At 51.2% G+C, this 20,408-nt stretch overlaps 1 protein-coding gene across 3 annotated transcripts in view; it reads left to right on the top strand.

The window, feature by feature from the left end:
• SF3B3 (splicing factor 3b subunit 3) overlaps positions 1-20,408 on the top strand; it is a 702,426-nt gene that overhangs the window by 344,207 nt on the left and 337,811 nt on the right. For all 3 annotated transcript variants that reach the window (XM_069654935.1, XM_069654943.1, XM_069654952.1), the window contains exon 17: positions 5,496-5,650. In XM_069654935.1, the coding sequence (XP_069511036.1) occupies positions 5,496-5,650 (155 nt within the window). The remainder of the gene's footprint in view (positions 1-5,495; positions 5,651-20,408) is intronic.

The following is a 20,408-nucleotide window of genomic DNA, read 5'->3' as shown; positions in this document are numbered from 1 at the left end:
CATCGCTCCAGCGCCTCCTCGAAGAGGAAATCGGCTAACTGGGCAAAACTGCGGGAAAAGCCTGAGAAGATAATGGCACAGGAAAAGGGGACCAACCTGCCTCAGAAGGTCCAGGTGAAGTCTTCATCAACGATTGAGTTGGTGGCTGCCGCCCTCTCAAAGGCCAGAGTATCCCTAGCCCCCAGGAGGGAGGCCTCGGCCGGCCAGCGGAGTAGACACCGGAGAAGAGGATGCTGTCACTAAGCCAGAAACCAACCCCTCGGGCTGCAAAAAAAAGGGGAGGGGGAGAGGAAGCCTTGGGACAGACCATACTCCAGGGTACGGATATTTCTTCCTTGGACGAGGAGGACCAGGTGTCCACACACACGATCACGATCCAGGTGGACGTAGGGGACAACAGCAGAAACAACGACGGCCACAATGCCGATGACGGCGCGGGGCCCAGTAGGCCTACCGCTCCGACCCCTCCAAGGGATGTATCGCTGGACATCCTTTCGATCCTGCACACCCTGGTGTCGGAATTTCAGAAAAGGATGCAGATGGCCCCAGCTCTGGCCCCGGTGTCGTCGGATCCAACCCCGGCAAAAAAGAGGATGCGGCACCCTACGCCTCCGCATCAACCTCCAGACAAGCGCTGCGTGCCTTCCTCCCCGAGGGACGAACACAGCCACAGCGACTACAGACATCGCCAGGCCGGGCGGTTCGCCGCAGTCAAGGGCTTCTCCACCAGACAAGAGGGTGTCTTTCCATGCCATGGTCGCCAGAGCGTCTGAACACTTCCAACTGACGCCAGAAGAGACTAAGAAGGAAGGTTTCCTCTACCACCGGTGCAAGGCCAAGAGGAAGACCATTGTGGCAGTGCCTCTCTGGACGACGTTTGGGATGAGGGTCTAGCTTTGATGAGGAATCTGGCCATGGCCTCAGCCAGCAGGGATAGGCTGGAGAAAACGTACTGGGTGCCGGAGTTTGCACCCAAGTGCCTACGATCGCAGCCTTCCCCAGACTCTGTGGTGTTGCGGCAGTGAGGAAGAAGTCGTCTAACCCCTAGTCCTCCGTCCCTCCGGATAGTGAGGGGAAGAAGTTGAATGCCATGGGAAGAAAGGTGATCTACTCGTCGGCATCAACAGTCAAGGCGGCCAAAGCACTTGCAATCCTGGCCAGGTACGACCGGGAACTGTGGTATAAAATGGCCCCGATTCTAGAGTTCCTACCCGACGACAAGCGGGTCTAGGCGGTGGTGGCATCTGACTATGCCATCACAGTGGCCCTGGACGTTGCAGATGGGGAACGATGTCTGTCTCAGTCGTCGTGGCTGGCTGAAAGCCACCAACTTCCGCCAGGAGGTCCAGGTGGGGACGAGCTCTTTGGGAGTGCCGTCGTCAAATCATTGCAGGCCTTTAAGACTGACACAGACGGCCCGTGCTCTGGGCACTCTATAGCAACACCACTCTTCCTTTCATGCCTCCAGCGTGAATTCCGGCAGATCATTGCAAGGTTTTGGTGGAGGGTCCTCATCGTACCGTCAACCCTCCCGGTCCACGTCCCAGGAGGCCTACAGATCGTTCTAAGGCTTTCAGGGGAGGTGGCCAGTGTCCTCTCCCCCAAGGCAGCATGTAGGCCCCGAAGCAAGACTAAACCGGCTGGGACGTTGGTCCCCCAACCATGCACCCCGGTGGGAGGCCGCTGGCACGCTTCATCAGCGAGTGTAAGAAGATCTCCACCAACCAATGGGTGCTGGACGCTCTCGCCCACCGACACACTCAAAAGTTCCAGCAAAAGTGTCTGTAGATACTTCCGGTGGCCCGGCAGGAGCCGCACGTCCCTCAGCTCCTGCAGGAAGTACGGGCCACGATAAGAAAAGGAGTGATAGAGCTGGGCTAGGGAGAATTCTCAGAAATGTGTTAATTCCCTTCTACCTTGAGACCCCCAGCTCTTTTGCTGGACTTTGGGGCTTTTAATTTTTATCGTGAAGAGAGTGAGACCTTTTTCCCACTATCTAATGCATTTTTATTGGATTTGAACACTATGTTGCTTTTGTTTTTGGAGTCTGACAAACTCCATAGGCGGCATCTTTTTACATTGCGACACACAGCACCCTCAGTGCATTGTCACAGAGAAGTCCTTTGGATTTCTGCTAAGGTTTAAATAACTTCTCTTGGATAACTACTGTTTCCAAGAGCAGTAAAGTGAAATTGAGTTTACTTACATTTCTTTATATACCCTGCACACACTATCTTAAAATAGGGTGCTGGAGGGGTTACTTGGTATCCCCTTTGTCTAGCTTCTCATGAACCAATTTTGTGTTACCCTTTCTACAATTAATGGCTGGTGGCAGTGGTTTACTTTTTACTACCGTTGTGGGTTTTTACCCCGGGCTGCGTTCGCAGTTGCAGTAAAGCTCCCTTGAGTGCCTTTTTTGTCAAAATGGACCCAGTCTTCTTTTTTCGCCATTTCTCTGTGGAAAGATCCTTCTTGAGATTTACTCTGCGCGCCAAACCACGTTTGGTCGATTTGTTCGTTTTGCCTTTGGCAGGATTCATGAGTGAAGCCCGCCTCTGGCTCCAGTATGTAGGGGCAGGAAGTGAGGGATGTCCCCGAAACTCCCTGTGCTTAATCCCCTTGGTTACAGGAATGCACCCAAAAGGTGATTGGCCGGCTGGCTGTCGGCAAGGACAGCCACCCTGCGGTTTGACTGTCAGCTAGGCTGGAATGAATGTGAGAAAACTGCATAAAATTCGAGACTGTTTGGCTTGGAAGGCAGTCAGCCACTGGACGAAGGAATCTGAAGATCTTGGAAGAGACGCCTGCTGCAACTCCTGGACCGTTAGTTTTCCCGGTGATGCCCTGCTGATGTGCCAAAGCTCTGAATTTGCTCCGACTAGAGAAGCCCTGCAAGGACGACTTCTCCCCTTGAGTTGGTGGGACCAATGAACTCCAAAGTGAACTTGTCTGGACATCCTCTCGGAGCTGGCTGTACTTCCTTGCTGCTGCAGGAACCAAAATGCCAGGAAGAGGAATGCCAGATTAGGAGTACATCACCTTTAAGTTGGCCAAGCGCTCCAGGAAGATCCTCCGGACTCCCAGGAACCAGGACTGACCGAGCCTGAGCCACCTCAACAGAGTGCTGGACCCCAGATGCAAGGAAAGCCCATCTAGACAGCCAGAAACCGCGGTGGTGCTATTTTTGGTAGACTCGGAGCTGAAACACCGAAGTGCCGCTTGTTTGAAGATTGCCGGTTGGTGTCGGTGACTGTCCCATTGCAGTGCAGGAGTCCCCCAGAAGTCCTCCCTCTTGTCCCCACGACTGAGGCCCAGGACCAATGGGATCTACATAGCTGCTCAGGAACAGAAGCCAGCTGGAACCATTTCATCTAACGAAACTTCTCTTGTTGTGTAGCTTTGCTTGTTCTCAGTTGAGACTTGTCTTGGTTGCTTCTGTAGAGTTGCTTGCATCTTCTGATACTCACAAGCCTAACAGCTTGTGGCCCTACGTTGATTCTTCTTTTCTACAAAGACTTATAAAACATTGTGCAAGACTTTTACTTACCTGCAAGAAGTGCTTCATATCACCTAGACTTTTGCTAACTTGACATTAGCTGGCATGGCTCCCTGAATGACACTTTTCTGATATTGTTTTGCACCTATCCTTCCAGGAAAGGGTTAACTTGCTTTACATTTGGGGGAGGGGTGGGGGGGGGTTCAAAAAGTACTTACCTGCTTCAGAATATTTGTGTGATCTCTTGTTTAGTCTAATAATCCCTTTTCTTTGACACCAAACCCAGTATTGCTCTAAATATACCAGTGATATATTAATGTCCAGTGTTCTAGCTATTTGTCACCTGAGAATGTAGGAAGTGTCTGTGTGCCATCCCATAATGGGTATTTGCTGATTTAGAGAAACTGACTAAGTGTATTTGTGTGTTACTGTTATATTGCCCCTTCTGAACAAGTCTTACTCAAACTGACTGTTAAATAAATTAATAATTGTTTAATCAAGAAACCACTCAAGAGTTTAATTGAATACTTGTCACTGTGAATCTCTCCAACTACCCTACTGCTCACTTTGACCCCTCTTCAGATAAGCCTGGCTGCTCAACCACACTACCAACCTGTGTAGTACAGACTTAAAGCAAAGGTTGGGTTCCTATTGCCAGGAGGACAAGGTTGTTGTAGTGCACCCAAAGGGTACTGCTCCAAATCGTGCTGAACAACAAAGTCCCAACTGGGCGACTGCTGAAGAGATGAAGCCCAGGAGCACATCTGGCTGGCCCATAAGAGGATTGCCTGACTATTCAGAGTTTTCCCAACGGGTTGATCTTCAGGACTGGTTGTTCCATGGGATTGAAGCACAGATGAATGATCTTCTGGAAATCTGCGAGAGACAGAACTTTGCTGGGCAAATGAAGAAAGGGCTTGTAACAATGAGGTCTGGTTCTTAAGTGGGTTGCTCTCCTTCTGGCTCAAAGAATATTCTGAAGAATGGCTATACGAGTCCCGCTTTAATCGAAGCAGATACACAAGCTACAGAAGACAACTATTACCTACCAGTAATAGTCTTTCTGTAGCTTTTATATGCTTGAATCACCTGTGCCCACCTGTCCTTCCACACAGGTGCAGAAAAAAAGGAGAAATGCATGACAACAGAAAACAATAGGATGCTTCTGATGCATAAGGGATCATGGGTACACGTAGGATAGGGATGGTGTTTACAGTTACGCCACTGTTGACACCCCCCTTTTTCGAATTCGAGTCATGAAATATTCTTCACTAACAACTAGATGGCGGCGTATGCAAAGCATGTGAATCTAAGCAGATACAAGCTACAGAAAGTCGATTACTGGTTGGTAATATTTGTCATTTAAATCAATATGGTTTAAACCTCTCGATGTTTCCTAGTGCTTCTTTAGAGACCTGCCCAAACACCCAGAGTTAATGTCGCATTGGTATATTTCTTTGCTCTACTTAGTTGGGCCTTTTTTGACAGAGGATGGGTGGCTGGTGAATTACGTGTGCTCTGCCCGTGCTTGGCACTAGTGACGAAACACTGCATTAGCCTGTAGTTTATTTTTAGCACAAGCTGCATTCTTTCTGGTAAGGGAGGGGGATTTTGCCTTTTTACCGTACTAGGATTTTAGAAATGCATTGGGTTTGACATTTTACAAATCTATCCAGCTAATATCCAGCTAATAGTTAATTGTGCTTTATATTTTAAACAATAACTACTTTTTTCAGTGCCTGCCCATGTCTGTGTATGTGATTATTATTGCATAAGAGAACCTTCACACTGCCCCTCCTTCCCTAGTCCATTGTAGGGCCTAAAAGAAGTAAAAAGAAGTCTTGCTTAATTTTAAAGTGCTTGGGGGTGCGGGAATATCCTAGATCTTTCCCAACAGACCCCCCTCACCAGAGTTGGTTCTGAAAAACCACGATAACTGTAATTCATAGTTTGAACACAGGATTGTCTGTTTCTCCTAATACTTGCCCTTTTATTTCAGGTGTTGGCCATGTCAAGCCGTTCTTGGTTGAGTTATTCTTACCAATCCCGCTTTCACCTGACACCTCTGTCCTATGAGACACTTGAGTTTGCATCAGGCTTTGCCTCCGAACAGTGTCCTGAGGGTATCGTCGCTATTTCGACAAACACTCTGAGGTAAGAGGATTGTAGCAAAATTTGCTGACCGTGTAATCTCTGGGGTGAGACATCTATGTGAAGTTGTAAAGTAAAGGAGTGGTTTAAGGGATTAATCATTATCAAAACCTGTGCTCCATTGGAGCTAAATGTGGATTAATTGACCATACAGTGCTGTTGGCTTTCCTTCGTTGCCTGTGATCACTGTACGTACACTAGTCTACTTTAATATCCCGGCCCCCTTAATTTAATTGATTGCAAGATTTCATTGTCCTTTCTGGCTCACTCAAGCATTTTGGGCATGCCACGTAGACTCATCTGCAACCTTAAACCTAAACCTCCAATGGCGATGGTAGGTGAGGAGTGTTATGAATTGGGTAGATAAACCTGATGGAGAGGTTTTGTTATTGCTAAGTTACATTGCTTTTCCCAGCAAGGAATGTGTCCCAGATCGATGGTCATCAAATAAATTACACATCAGCAGAAAATGTAAGGCAACTGTGTCCTTGTGGTCTTAACGCCAAAAAATGTCTGTGGGCTGCCCACCCAACTTCAGCATCTGTTCTAATATCATAAGCCTAGCAATCACTCCGGCAGAATATATGGATGTGTTTTCACATTACTTCTTCCTTGCATTTCATTATGAAAAATGTTTCTCAGCAGGGCTGCTTTTGCTGCCTTATCTTGTCCAAAATTCTAGGACAAGCCGGTATGTAGATGGATTTACAAAATCCGCCCTGTGGACAGATTCTGAGAGGCCTCCTGTTACGAGATTTGTTTTGTTGCTGCTTTCTCTCCTTAGACATCAGTGGACATCCATCTCCTTCCTATCTGACTGACCTTCCCAGGTTCAACTTTGAGCTTTTCTCTCCACCACCACAATCTCTGCCTGCTCTATCCTCGCGTCCTGGCTCTTCATCATTTACATTGCCTCTCTGGCCCACTTGATATCCGCTTTCTCTCCTCACTTAGTGTTATGCGGACGACACGCAGCTTTCCTTCTAGCTTCCTTCTAATGCCCCCTCTTTTTCCTCTCTCATTCCTGACTGACTGCTATTCAGGCATGGTGCGCTGCAAATGAAATCTGCCTAAATGCCAGTAAGGCTGAGATCCTTCTCATTGGGACCCCTGCTCCCTCCTTCTCTATGGCTGCCCTCCATGGGTCCCATCCCCTCACCCTCTTGTGAGGCTATAAACCTTGGCATCATCTTCAACTCTTCTCTCTCCCCACATCACAGACCTTGCCAATAAGGCCCACTTTCAGCTGCTCAGAGGCATTCTCCCTTGTTAAGACTGTTTTTCTGAAGTCCAACTAAGGGCTTAGCAAAACCATTCAACTGAGATAGTACTCAACTCCACTCTTAGTAAGGCTGTACCACCTGAGTATATGGTAGCGTAGACGGAGGAGCCAGGCTTATTTTAGGAGGGAGAGAGGGCTGTAGAATCAGTACAAATAAATTGTATTACACATATGGTCCAAAGAAACACTGAAACACTATGTATTGTAAAATAAATGGTTTATTTAAATACAAGTAAACCCAGATAAATCTTGGGAGAAATAAGTACCATCACAGATCATATAAACACATTATAAAAAACACAACACTATGCTTAAAAGTACACAGACCAAAGCACTGACCCTATTTTGAAAACTGACAGTATTTCTAGGGAAGTCAAAACGTATCATACACATTCAGTATAGGTCACACCTATTCTTGGGGAGTAAAACCAATAGCTGCTTTCTGATTACTTTCAGTAATACAAGGATAGTAGACGCTGTCAGGTATGTAGGGGCGCACAACAAAGAAATCGAATAGTAAACCAACTTGCAAATCTACTTTTCTGAATAGCGGGACACTTATTCAAGGAACAATAACAACCTATAACTATTATTTGGGATAACAGTTATACTAAGGTAGAAAAACCCTTTTGGTGTAATATACAATTGCAGGTGCTTTCTAGATTAGTGCAATACAGATTGAGGTAAGCAACAGCACTCTAACCTGTTTTAGGATGGCACACAGCTAACACAAGTTAAGTAAAATCGGCAACCTAAAGGTAGGTATGAACCTGAGACTGTTTTAGAATATGTTTAAACAGACCAGGGAAAGCAAAACCCAGTTGGGGAACTTGCACACTAATATTCTGGAAGAAATAGTAAAATAAAGTCAACAGCATTCTCCAGCATGGGGTCTGGCATGGATTCACATGCTCATGAATATTCCCCGTCGTCAGGCCGGGAATCCTCGGTATAGAAAATATCAGTATCCGTTTCGTTTCTGATCTGTCTTTCTTAGTAGTAACCAATCACTGGTCTCTGGGTCATACTGCCCCAGCCAATGACTGCCCTCTCCCTAAGCCCCGCCTCTGGCAGCCATCCTCAGATTTTTAGTGCACGTTCAAGTGGAGTCCTCGTGCTGTAGCTCTCGAGCTTTTGCTGCGTTTTCACACTTTTTCAGGAGATTTTTCTCATTTTTCGGTTAAATAGAGCCTCAAGCTCCACCGTTTCTACATCCGATCAACGGACCCGTATCAGAGTTTTCTACGCCCCTCAAGGGTGAAGATTTCGTCGAGTTACGCTTTTGGAGGTTTCCAGAAGTTCCGAGGCCTAACCCAGACATGGCCCAGGAGAAAGGAAGCTCAACGCCCGGGAAGCTGTTCAGGACCTGCCCTGGATGCCAGCTTCAGAATGTGTTCAAGGAGGACGAGCATTCGTTATGCCTCTGTCTCCATGAGGACAAGACACACGTGGAGAAGGCCTGTGCGTTTTGTGGGAACATGTCTGAGCGGACCATGAAGGATCGCCACCTCCGTCTCGCCAACTGGCTGGAAGGATAGAGCCCATCAGGCGAGAAGAAAAAGAAGTCAGAGCGGTCTTCTAAGTCCTATGAGGGCGCCCCGGCGACTGGGGCCCAACAAAAGGCCAAGCACCGCGGGTCCGCGGGCACCGGGAGTGCAGAACGGTCGGGCTCCTTGGCTGCCAGGCAGGGCGCATCCTCCCCGGCGCCATCAACCACGAGCTAACGCTCTGGCTCGGGTAAGAGTAAGTCTGAGAACCCGGCGAAGAGTCCCCGGTCGATCTCGAAGATTCCGGCAGAGGGGGAGCGAGGCTCGGACCCTCCCCCCAAAGTGAAGGCCCCAGGCGTACAGAAGGTGACGATCGTCTTAATTCCCCTGCTAAGATCTCGATTGAGGATGTCGCAGCGGCCCTGGCTCAGCCTGTGGAGGCTACGCCAGTGGAGGCGACCTCAGGATCCAGAGTCTCCCTGCCACCGTGGAGGGAGTCGTCTTTCAGGCCCATCGAGAAGACCCCCACAAAGTCCCCGTTGGAGAATGAGGGGGAGGGGGAGGGGCAGGTGGCCATCGTGGATACGGACATGACCTCTGAAGAAGAGCTCATCGAAGTCGTGGAGGAGGCCCAGCCCATCGGGAGGGATCCCGACGAGGGCGACGACGAGAGCGACAGTGTCGCTGACGAGGTTCCTCAAAAGCCCTCGCGCCCGTCGTTTCCGGTTCCGGAGGACACTTTGGCGGCCATTTTGTCAGCGATTCAGTCCTTCTGCTCGGAGATAAGGACAAGGTTGCCCCTCCCCCCGACTGAGGTACCTGAGCCAGACCCGACGGGGGAACCGGAGCCTGGACCTTCTGAAAGTCCACCGCATAAGAAGAGGACGACGCCTCCTCCGCCACCTCTCCCACCTCTGCGGCCTACTCTGCCTTCCCCTCGGTATACTACCCACAGGGATGATACAGGCACGGACACAGCTACGACAGGTACAGATGATGACGGGACGTGCCCCCCTGTCATCCCCCTGCTCGGGCGTCCCCTCCCGACGAGATTGGATCCTTCCATGCCATGATTTCCAGGGCATCCGAGCGCTTCCAGCTCTGCCCCGAAGAGAAGGAGGAGGAAGGGTTCCTTTACCAACGGCGTGAGGCTAAAAGGAAGAAGAAAAGAACCCTGCCACGGCACCTGCAAAGAGGGACCGGTACGAGAAGAAGTAACGGGTCCCTGACGCTGCCCCCTTGTGCTTTCGGGCACAACCTACCACAGATTCGGTTGTCTCAGCGGCGGCAAAGAAGAAAGCTGGGGGGAAAGGGGGCGGCATCGGCTTCGACATCAAACTTCCCCGCCGGACGGCGAGGGCAGGAAGCTGGACACGATGGGTCATCTCATCCGCAGGGAGGACTATCTAGGCGGCCAACGCCCTGGCTATCGTAGCCCGCTACGACAGGGAGTTGTGGTTCAAAATCGCCCCTCTATTGGACTTACTTCGACGCCAAAAGGGCTGAGGCCCTTGAATTCTTACAGGAAGGTGAGATTGCTTCGGACCACGCCATCACGGTGGCAATGGACATCGCCGACACCGGTTTCCGTCAGTTAGGCAACAGCGTTTGCCTGAGACGACGAGGATGGCTCAAGGCGACGGATTTCCGCCAGGACGTACAAACCAAAGTTTTGGACATGCCCTTCGATGGGAACAACCTGTTTGGGAAGGCGGTTGATGAGTCCCTTCAGGCTATCAAGACCGACACGGAGACTGCCCGGGCACTGGGAGTGCTCCAACAACGACGGCCGTACTTTCGCAGCTCCGGAGGCAGACAAGGTGCCTCCAAGGGATCCAGCAGTGGCTCCTCGACGTACCGCCAAGCGGCAAGATCTTCGTCTCAGGAGGCCTACAGGGGACACAGCAAGTCAGGTGGTGCCCGTCGTCGACAGGGAGGTCAAGGAGGCAAGGCGGCCTCCAAACAGGATTGAACCGACCGCGTGGTCGGGCCCCTGCCGAATCACCCCGGTGAGAGGCCGGCTGACGAGGTTCGTCAGCGTGTGGGAGTCCATCTCCACCGACCGTTGGGTGCTGGACGCCCTGGCCCAAGGGCACGCCCTCGAGTTCCAGAAGAAGTGCCCTCGCGTTCCACCCGTGGCCAGAAAGGAAAATCACGTCCCTCAACTACTGTTGGAAGTAAGGGCGATGCTCAAGAAAGGTGCCATCAAGCTCGTTCCAAAGAGGCTTCGGGGCTCCGGAGTTTACTCAAGGTACTTCCTCGTAAAGAAGACAGGAGGATGGCGTCCCATCCTGGACCTGCGACGACTGAACAAGTACATCAAGGCACAGAAGTTCCGGATGGTCACCCTCCAGCACGTGCTGGGACAGCTGGAGGAGGGCGATTTCCTGTCGTCGTTGGACTTGGAGGATGCGTACTTCCACATCCCCATTCTAAAAAGACACCGAAAGTTCATCAGGTTCGTGGTCCAAGGGCGGCACTACCAGTTCAAGGCCCTCCCGTTCGGATTGAAGTCGGCACCCAGGGTGTTCTCCATCAACTTTCCAAAATCCCACCTGGTCCCGTCGCAAGTCGCCCTGTTTCTGGGAGCCAAGCTCGACACAGTGGCGCGGCTGGCCTTGCCGTCAGAGGAAGGGACCAGGACCATCCTGGGCAAGGTGCAGCGTCTGCTGGCCACGGACATGGCCAGGGTAAGCTCTATCAAGTCCCTCCTCGGGATGATGTCCTCCTCCATTTATCTGGTGTGCCTTTGCAGGCTTTGGATGCGCCCCTTACAAGAGTTCCTCGACGCCTGCTGGGTCCAGTCGACGGGCAGCTTCGAGGACAGGATCCAACTCAACGAGACGTTCCGTCAGGCAATCCGGTGGTGGGGTACCCGCTCTCATCTGTCGGCGGGCACGGACTTTCAGACCCCAGCTCACCAGGTGACGATGACGACGGATGCCTCCCTGGAAGGTTGGGGAGCGCACTCCGGAGATCTTCACGCGAGAGGGCTTTGGCTCCTGGAGGAGAAGTCACTCCACATCAACATCTTGGAGCTCCGCGCAGTGTTCTGGGCCCTCGGGTCTTTTCTTCCGTCCGTCTTCACTGACAACACCACCACGATGTTCTACATCCGGAAGCAGGGCGGAACCAGATCCCCTGCCCTATCCAAGGAAGCCCAGGATCTGTGGCATTGGGCCATCGCCCAAGGGATGTTTCTGGTGCCTTTTCATCTGGCAGGAATAAAAAACACCATCGCGGACTCACTCAGCAGAGAGCTGCGCTCGTGCCACGAGTGGGAACTACACCAGGATCAAATGGATCGACTCTTCCGACGATGGGGAGAACCCCAGATCGATCTCTCTGCGACGGCGACGAACTCCAAGTGCCGGAGGTTCGCCAGCAGGTTCCCCCAGCCGAGGAGCATGGGCTATGCTTTCTCGTTCCCCTGGGACGGCCTATTTCTTTACGCGTTCCCTCTGTTGCCGTTGCTGCTCCGGCTCATAAACCAGCTCAAGAGGTCCCGGTGCAGGATGATGCTCGTCGCACCGGCGTGGCTGAGACGGATCTGGTTCGCGGACCTTCTGGACTTGTCAGCGTCCACACTAGTCAAGCTGCCGACGGACGCGGATCTTCTCTCCAGAGAAGGAGCCATTCTTCATCACAACCCAGAGTCACTGAACTTGCAGGCCTGGCTCCTGCAGCACTAGAGTTTGGAGGGTACGACATCCCAGCCAACTGCAGAGAGGTTCTTGCAAAGGCCAGGGCGTCCTCGACTCTCAAGTGCTACGGACATAAATGGAAGAAGTTCTCTGTCTGGTGCCGTGCACAGAAGATTAACCCTCTGCGGATTACGGCCCCTCAGGTATTGCCGTACCTACTGTCATTGGCCAAGGCTGGACTAGCTCACGCTTCCATCAAGATACATCTGGCCACCATGTCACGATACCCCAGAACTACCGGACGGGGGTCCTTGTGGTCTCATCGGCTGGTGAAGGAATTTATGAAAGGATTGTTCCGATCATTCCCGCCGGTGAAGGCCCCTGCCCCGGCGTGGGAGCTCAACGTGGTGCTGACCAGGCTCATGGGGGGCCCCATTTGAGCCTATGCATTCGGCACCGTTGAAGTTTCTGTCATGGAAGACAGCATTTCTCGTGGCCATCACCTCCGCACGACGAGTGGGAGAGATCCAGGCCCTATCTTGCAAGCCACCATACTTGACTTTTCACGACACGAGGGTGGTGCTGAGGACGCACCCCTCCTTCATACCCAAGGTGCCGTCGGACTTCCACCTCAACGAACCATTGGTGTTGCCAGTTTTCTTCCCGTCGCTGGCTGAGAGGACTCTACACTCGCTGGACGTAGCTAGAGCGCTGAAGTTCTACGTGGACTGCACGAAGAGTTTTCGGAAGACATCACAGCTGTTTGTAAACTTTGGACCTGTGAATCAAGGGAAGGCTCTCTCGAAGGCTTCCATTTCCAGATGGCTCTCCGGCTGCATCATGCACTGTCGCCGGTTGGCAAATCGCTGCTACCACGGCGTTTCTATCTGGTGTGCCCCTGCTCGACATCTGCAGGGCTGCGACGTGGAGGTCGACACACACCTTCAGGAGATTCTACTGCGTCAATCGGGACTCCAGGGAAGAGTCCAGGGTCGGCCAAGAAGTGCTGCGCAACCTGTTCGCTTAAGGTGAGCCTGGTGAGGAGGTAAGAGATGCTTAATGTTGAGTTTTTTTGTATTGCTTAATGTTGAGCCTGTTGCCACCTCCCGTGGTTGTGCATGTGTATACTGCTATGTATTCTTATTTCTGATGTTTGTTAATCTGCTTAGATTCACATGCTGTGCATAGTCCGACATCCAGTGGTCACTGCGGAGTATTGCATTTTGTTTTTCGTAGTAGAAAAGGGACGTCGACAAGGCGTGTCTGAAACACTATCCCTATAGTGACGTGCGTTGTACCCACAATCCCTCACGCGTCGAGGTCCCTCAGATTGTTTTTTTCCGCCCAGCTACTGGTCGCCTTTACGCGGAGCTCCTCGAGAGACATTGCAGATTTCATCTCCTCGACCTTTGGTCGTTTTTCCTATTTAATATAGAACATATCGATCCCTCCCTCGACGCTGTTGTGAAGCTGTCTCCGCCGAGCAAGATCTTCGACGGAGGGGACGAGCGGAGGAGATCCTTCGGCGTTGCCGAACACGTTGCCTGGCCTCGCAGGCCATATACAGTAGGGAGAGTGGGGGTCGTGGGACATCTCTGGTTCTTTTCTGAGAATGCCTTTCCTTTCCCTTGGGGTGGTTATCACGATTTATTGCCTCGGCTATGGAGAGGACACCCTTTAGGTTTTGCCTTCTTTGCAAGGGCAAGTTTACTTGAAGGACAAGCATTCACGGTGTAACCGCTGCTTGCCCCTCGATCACAAAGAGGAAGGTTGCACGGCTTGTCGGCCTCTTAAGCCAAAGACTCTAAAAGACCGTAGGGTCAAGAGGTGGGCGGCCTACGCTATGTCGAAGGCCGATGCTTCACCCACCGTTGCTACCACCGACAGTGACGAGGAACGTGATAACACGACCTCCGCTACGGAAGTCGAAAACCCCCCTAAAGAGCGCTCACGCGCTTCGTCGTCTGTCCCCGGCCCCGACGGGCTCGGCTCACGCCCTGCTTATGGGGATGAACACCCCGGCGACATTGACGCACACAAGACCACACATAAGCACACAACCCATGGCTCTTCTTCGTCGGAGGCGAAGAGAGCATCAGCGCCCAAGGAGACGCAGGTTCCACCGGCGGCCTCCTCGGACCGTTCGGGTTCGAAGCCCCTCTCGCAGCCGCGACCAGCGACTGGGTTTTCGGCAAATAAGGGCGCCGCCCCCAAATCATCGGCCGGCGCGCATCAGCAGAAAGCGCATGCCGCCGTAGAGCGATCGACACCCGTAACGTCGAAACCACAGCCCTCCGCTGACAAACGAGTCGCTGAGAGCTTGGCGAGGATCGTGGTAGCCGACGCCCACAAGCGTACGCCGAAAGACACGTCGAGCGCTACGCAGAGGTCGAAAGACACGCCGAAAAAGCCTGAAGAAAGGCAGGGACTACCCCCTTCAGTCGAGGGGACCCCCAACACACCTGAAGGCTTTTCGGAGGGCGACAGGACACTTTCCTCGACGTTGTGGGAGAGGTCGAGCCGTTTTCAGATACAGGACACTAATTTTCCCCCGCTAGACCGCTCAGGGGTACCCCATGAAACCATGGAAAGGCTCCATCGCTGCATGGAAAGAATGGAGAGGTTTATGAATACCCAGAACCCTCCCAAGAGAAATTCCGACACTGATGTCCTGAACCTAAATCCTCCTGACAATTCACCTGTTAGAAACACGTCTCCCATTGACGATCAGCCCACATTCAATGCCCTGTTGCGCAGAGCAGCAGCACATTTCGAACTGGACACTGGGGAGCTCTCTCCTGAATTAGACTTTGTGGAAAGAGTAATTAAGGGGAAACCCCCGGTCAGTCAGACCATTCCCCTCCTCACTTTGGTGAAGAGAAGAATCATCCCTTCGCTGTCCACACCCGCACTAATCAGAGGGGTTAATCCTAGAATTGAAAAACTTTTCACTCCTTCACCCTCAGACCCGCTGTACATCAGGGGACATTCCATTCCGGATTCCCTGGTAGTAACCAATACAAGAAAGAGGGCAGGGGTACCACTTTCCACCAGTGAGGCACCACCTGACAAGGAGGGCAAGAGGTTATATGCCCTTGCAAAAAGAGTTACATCCTCGGCTGCCTTTTCGGCAAGAATTGCGAACAATTCTTTGCTCGCTAGCTATGCGGACGCGCAGTGGGCCAAACTGCGAAAAGACGCCGAAGCAGCGCCGGAACCACTATGTACACGCCTGCTAACAACTATTGGCGAAGGAACCCAGGTCAACCAGAGTATTGTAAAGAACTCTCTGGATGCTGCAGAAACAGCGGGACGTTCCCTGGTTCAGGGAATACTCCTAAAACGCCACATATGGCTGCGCAACTCAGGGTTCAAACCGGAGACACAGGCGTCTTTAATAAATAAACCTGTTGAAGACTCGAACCTCTTCGGGAAAGCAGTGGATGAGGCTCTGGAGATGGCTAAAAAAGAGTTCGATACTATCAAAACTCTTGACCAAATCTCTAAGCCCTCTACCAGACGCGGCTATGGCAACAAACGCTTTTTTCGTGGCCAACGCCAACAACAAAACCAGCAGCAACAGTACCCTGCCACCAATTTCCAGACCAATAGTGGGCAGTACAGCCAAAGAGGCCAGCGCCGGGGCAAAGGAAGAGGTCGGGGGTCCACCCCCAGAGGCTCCCAAGCCCCCAACAACACCAAGTGACGCGAAGATTCGCGTCCCCTCCCATGCAACACCGGTCGGGGGCCGGATAACATCCTTTCTTCCAGCATGGGAGGGTATAACGTCAGACCGCTGGGTACTTTCCACCGTAGCCCACGGATACTGCATCGAATTCAACAGTTCCCCAACATACAAACCCCCGAGGGGACGACGCATGACACCGGAACATCTTGCGATCCTTCTCCAAGAAGTACAACAACTGCTGGAAAAAGAAGCCATAGAGGTCGTGCCTCTATCTCAGGTAACGGAAGGTATTTATTCAGTGTACTTCCTTGTACCCAAAAAGGATGTAACCATGCGCCCTGTATTAGATCTGCGCCCAGCGAAAAAGTTTATCAAACCCCAAAAGTTTCGTATGGTGACCTTACAGGAAGTGATCCCACTGCTATCACAGGGAGATTACATGACAACATTGGACATGAAAGATGCATACTTTCATATTTTAATGTTGCCAGCGCACAGAAAATACCTCAGATTCATGATAGAGGGCAAACACTACCAGTTCAGAGTGCTACCCTTCGGCATAGCATCAGCACCAAGGGTATTCACGAAGGTGCTGGCAGTGGCAGCGGCCCACCTGCGCAGGTTGTCCATCCCAGTTTACCCTTACCTCGACGACTGGCTCATAACAGGGGATTTTTACAAAACATGCTTCTCCAATACCCAAAAGACTGTATACCTTTTGTTCCAGTTGGGCTTCTCCATCAACGAAAAGAAGTCCAGCCTAGACCCCAGCCAAATCAAACAATTCCTAGGGGCTCTAATTCAAACAAAGGACGGCCTCGTCTTCCCCTCCAAAGAGAGGGTCCAAAACATGCTGTTTCAGATCCCTCAATATGTGACCGGTCGAGAGGTGACGGTACGCAAAGCAATGCGCTTGCTAGGCATGATGGCGTCGTGTATTTATTTGGTACCTCACGCGCGCCTGCGCATGCGCCCAATGCAAGAGTGGCTCAACAGCCAGTGGTGTCAGGCCAGCGGACTATGGGACGATCTAGTGGTGGTCTCGCAGGCCTTGGTTCTCTCGCTACGGTGGTGGACAAAGGAAAACCTGGGAAAAGGGAAACCCTTTGCCACACCCGTGGCGGATGCCACTCTAACCACAGACGCATCCCTCACAGGATGGGGGGCTCACCTATCCCATCAGACTGCTCACGGAGTGTGGACTCCGAACGTAGCATCCAAACACATCAATCTTCTGGAGCTACTAGCGGTGTTCAAGGCGCTAAAAGCCTTCCAGGAACACCTACAAGGCAGGACAGTGATGGTCCTTACAGACAGCACCACAGCCATGTATTACATCAACAAGCAGGGGGGAACCCACTCTCCAGGACTGTCCAAACTGGCCCAAAATATATGGAAGTGGGCTCTCAAACAAGACATGTTCCTACTGTCACAACATGTACCAGGGGAACTCGATCTGCTGGCAGACAAACTCAGCAGAGATTTCCCCTTGCCCGAAGAGTACGAATGGCGACTGCACGAAGACATCGTCTTCGAGGTCTTCACACAATGGGGATTCCCAGAAATAGACCTGTTCGCAACCCTGGAGAACTCACAATGCCTAAGTTACGCCTCCAGGTACCCCCAGAACCAATCCAAGGGGAACGGTCTGTCGATACAATGGTCAGGGAAATTTGTTTACGCTTTTCCCCCCGACTCCCCTTCTCAACAAGGTGGTGCACAAGATGCACCAGGAACAAGTAACCATGATACTGGTGGCCCCAATGTGGGCCCGACAGCCATGGTTCGCTCACTTGATGGAGATGTCTCTATCTCCCCCAGTGAAACTCCCCTGCCCGTACAACATGCTGTCACAAGGCAAGGGCAGGACCCTGCATCCATGCCCCCAGAACATGAACTTAGCAGCTTGGCTCCTGAGATCATAGAATTCGGACATCTACAGCTCCCACAGAGATGCATGGACATCCTCAAAGAAGCCAGAAAACCTAACACTCGCCACTGCTATTCTAGCAAATGGAAGAGGTTTGTCATCTGGTGCAGGGGTAAGAGCATCAACCCGATTGACTGCTCTCCCACACATATTGTTCTATACCTGACCCACCTATTGGATTCAGGTCTAGTGTTCAATTCCATTAAAGTCCACCTAGCGGCACTTTCTGCATACACCACTTCCCAACTCAAGGTGTTGTGGTGGAAGATCCCTGTTATAAAGGCCTTCATGGAGGGAGTAAAGAGAATACACCCCCCGATAGCTGACCCAGCTCCCGGATGGGACCTTAATGTGGTACTAACCAGACTCATGGGCTCACCATTCGAACCCATGCACAAAGCATCTCTTAAACACCTCACTATTAAGACTGCTTTTTTAATAGCTATCACCTCCATCAGGAGAGTAAGTGAACTTCAGGCTCTTTCTGTTCTAGACCCCTTCGTTACAGTTCAGAGATAAGGTGGTTCTACGCACTCACCCAAGGTTTGCTCCGAAATTCATCTCAACATTCCACGTAAACCAGTCTATAGAACTACCAGCGTTCTTTCAAAATCCTTCCAAATTGGGAGAAAGGACTCTGCACACACTAGATGTGTGCAGAGCGGTCATGTTCTACATGGAAAGAACCAGACCACTGAGGAAGACTAATCAGTTCTTCGTCTCGGTGGCAGCAGGAAGAGAAGGGGATGCAGTTTCAAAGTCCACTATTTCTAGATGGATTGTTCAATGCATCACTCTCTGCTATACCCTTGCTAAGAGAGAACTGCCCTTTAGGCCAAGAGCACATTCTACTCGAGGCACGGGGGCGTCCATAGCATTCATTGCAAATTTTCCCCTTGAGTCCATCTGCAAAGCGGCTACCTGGAGTTCTGTGCACACCTTTACAAAACACTACTGTCTAGATGCACACTCGAGATCTGACTCCCAGGTGTGACAGGCAGTATTAAGACATCTTTTCTCTACTGTTCCTTCTCATAACCCACCGCCAACTCCGGGTACTGCTCGCTAGTCTATGCACAGCATGTGATTCTAAGCAGATTAACAAACATCAGAAGACTATGCATTACTTACCGTAAAAGCATTTCTGATGGTTGTATCTGCTTAGATTCACATGCGCCCACCCTTCCTCCCCGCTCGGATGGAAGGAACATAGTCTTCCTTTTATATCTCTTTTCTGTACTCACTCACGTCTAGAAGGCTCCCTCAGTGCAGAAAAATACAAACAGAGGGACCTCGACGCGTGAGGGATTGTGGGTACAACGCACGTCACTATAGGGATAGTGTTTCAGACACGCCTTGTCGACGTCCCTTTTCGACTACCAAAAACAAAATGCAATACTTCGCAGTGACCACTGGATGTCGGACTATGCACAGCATGTGAATCTAAGCAGATACAACCATCAGAAATGCTTTTACGGTAAGAAATGCATTGTCATTCATGAGCATGTGAATCCATGCCAGACCGCATGCTGGAGAAGGAACAAGTTACTTACCTGTTACTGTTGTTCTCCAGCATGGGTCTGGCATGGATTCACATGCGAACCCTCCCGCCTACCCCTCTGCGGCTCTTCACTTGGTCATACTGCCACTTTACGTGCTACCAAATCTGAGGATGGCTGCCAGAGGGCGGGGCTTAGGGAGAGGGCAGTCATTGGCTGGGGGCAGTATGACCCAGAGACCAGTGATTGGTTACTACTAAGAAAGACAGATCAGAAACGAAACTGATACTGATATTTTCTATACCGAGGATTCCCGGCCTGACGGGGTATATTCATGAGCATGTGAATCCATGCCAGACCCATGCTGGAGAACAACAGTTACAGATAAGTAACTTGTTCCTTACTTTTGGGGAGAGGCGCAACCAATTTACAGTTGAGTAAATTAGCCTTACATCTACTTTCTGTTAGAATGGCGAAACATATACTTTTCAGAATGGCAGAACATTTCCAAGGGAAGTAAAATAACTGTACATTTCTGATGTTGTTAATCTGCTTAGAATCGCATGCTGTGCATATGGTCCGACATCCAGTGGTAACCGTGGAGTATTGCATCTGGTCTTTCGGGGACCGAAAAGGGACGTCGGCATAGGCGTGTCTAACACTATCCCTATTGCGACGTGTCGTGTACCAAAAATCCCTCACGCGCCAAGGTTCCTCAGATTGTTTTTTTCCGCCCAGATAACTGGTCGCCCTGTAGCAGAGCTCCTAAATAAGAGACATTGTTTCTTTATACCGACTTTGTTGGTTATTTCCCCATAAGTCACTTCGACGGCGATTAAGAACTTCGACGAAGACTGCAGGAAGTTTCTACGGCAGTGGATTTCAGCGCCTAAGATCCGACGACTGATGTGGCCGGGCCCTCTGGCCGGCCTACACAGTAGGGAGAATGGGGTTGGGGTGGCCATATCTTTCATTATGTCTTTCCTCTTTCCCCTCTAGGTCTGGTCATCCTTGTTTGTACCTTTCGCTATGGAAAGGACTCCATTTAGGTTCTGCCCTAAGTGTAAAATCAGATAACCGTGGAAAGACTAGCACAGAACGTGTAATTCTTGTCTCCCCTTAGATCATGACGAGAAGCGGTGTGCGGCTTGTAAGCTCCTGCGGCCTAAGACCCTTAAGGCGCGCCATGTAAAGCGGTGTGCCGCGTACGGTATGTTGCGCGCTGAACCAT

Source organism: Ambystoma mexicanum, chromosome 1p (assembly GCF_040938575.1).
Source record: "Ambystoma mexicanum isolate Mex_15411 chromosome 1p, UKY_AmexF1_1, whole genome shotgun sequence".
In the NCBI taxonomy this organism is placed as follows: Eukaryota; Metazoa; Chordata; class Amphibia; order Caudata; family Ambystomatidae; genus Ambystoma; species Ambystoma mexicanum.
The sequence above is the reverse complement of the archived record's forward strand: the minus strand, read 5'-3'. Positions and strand labels throughout refer to the sequence as shown.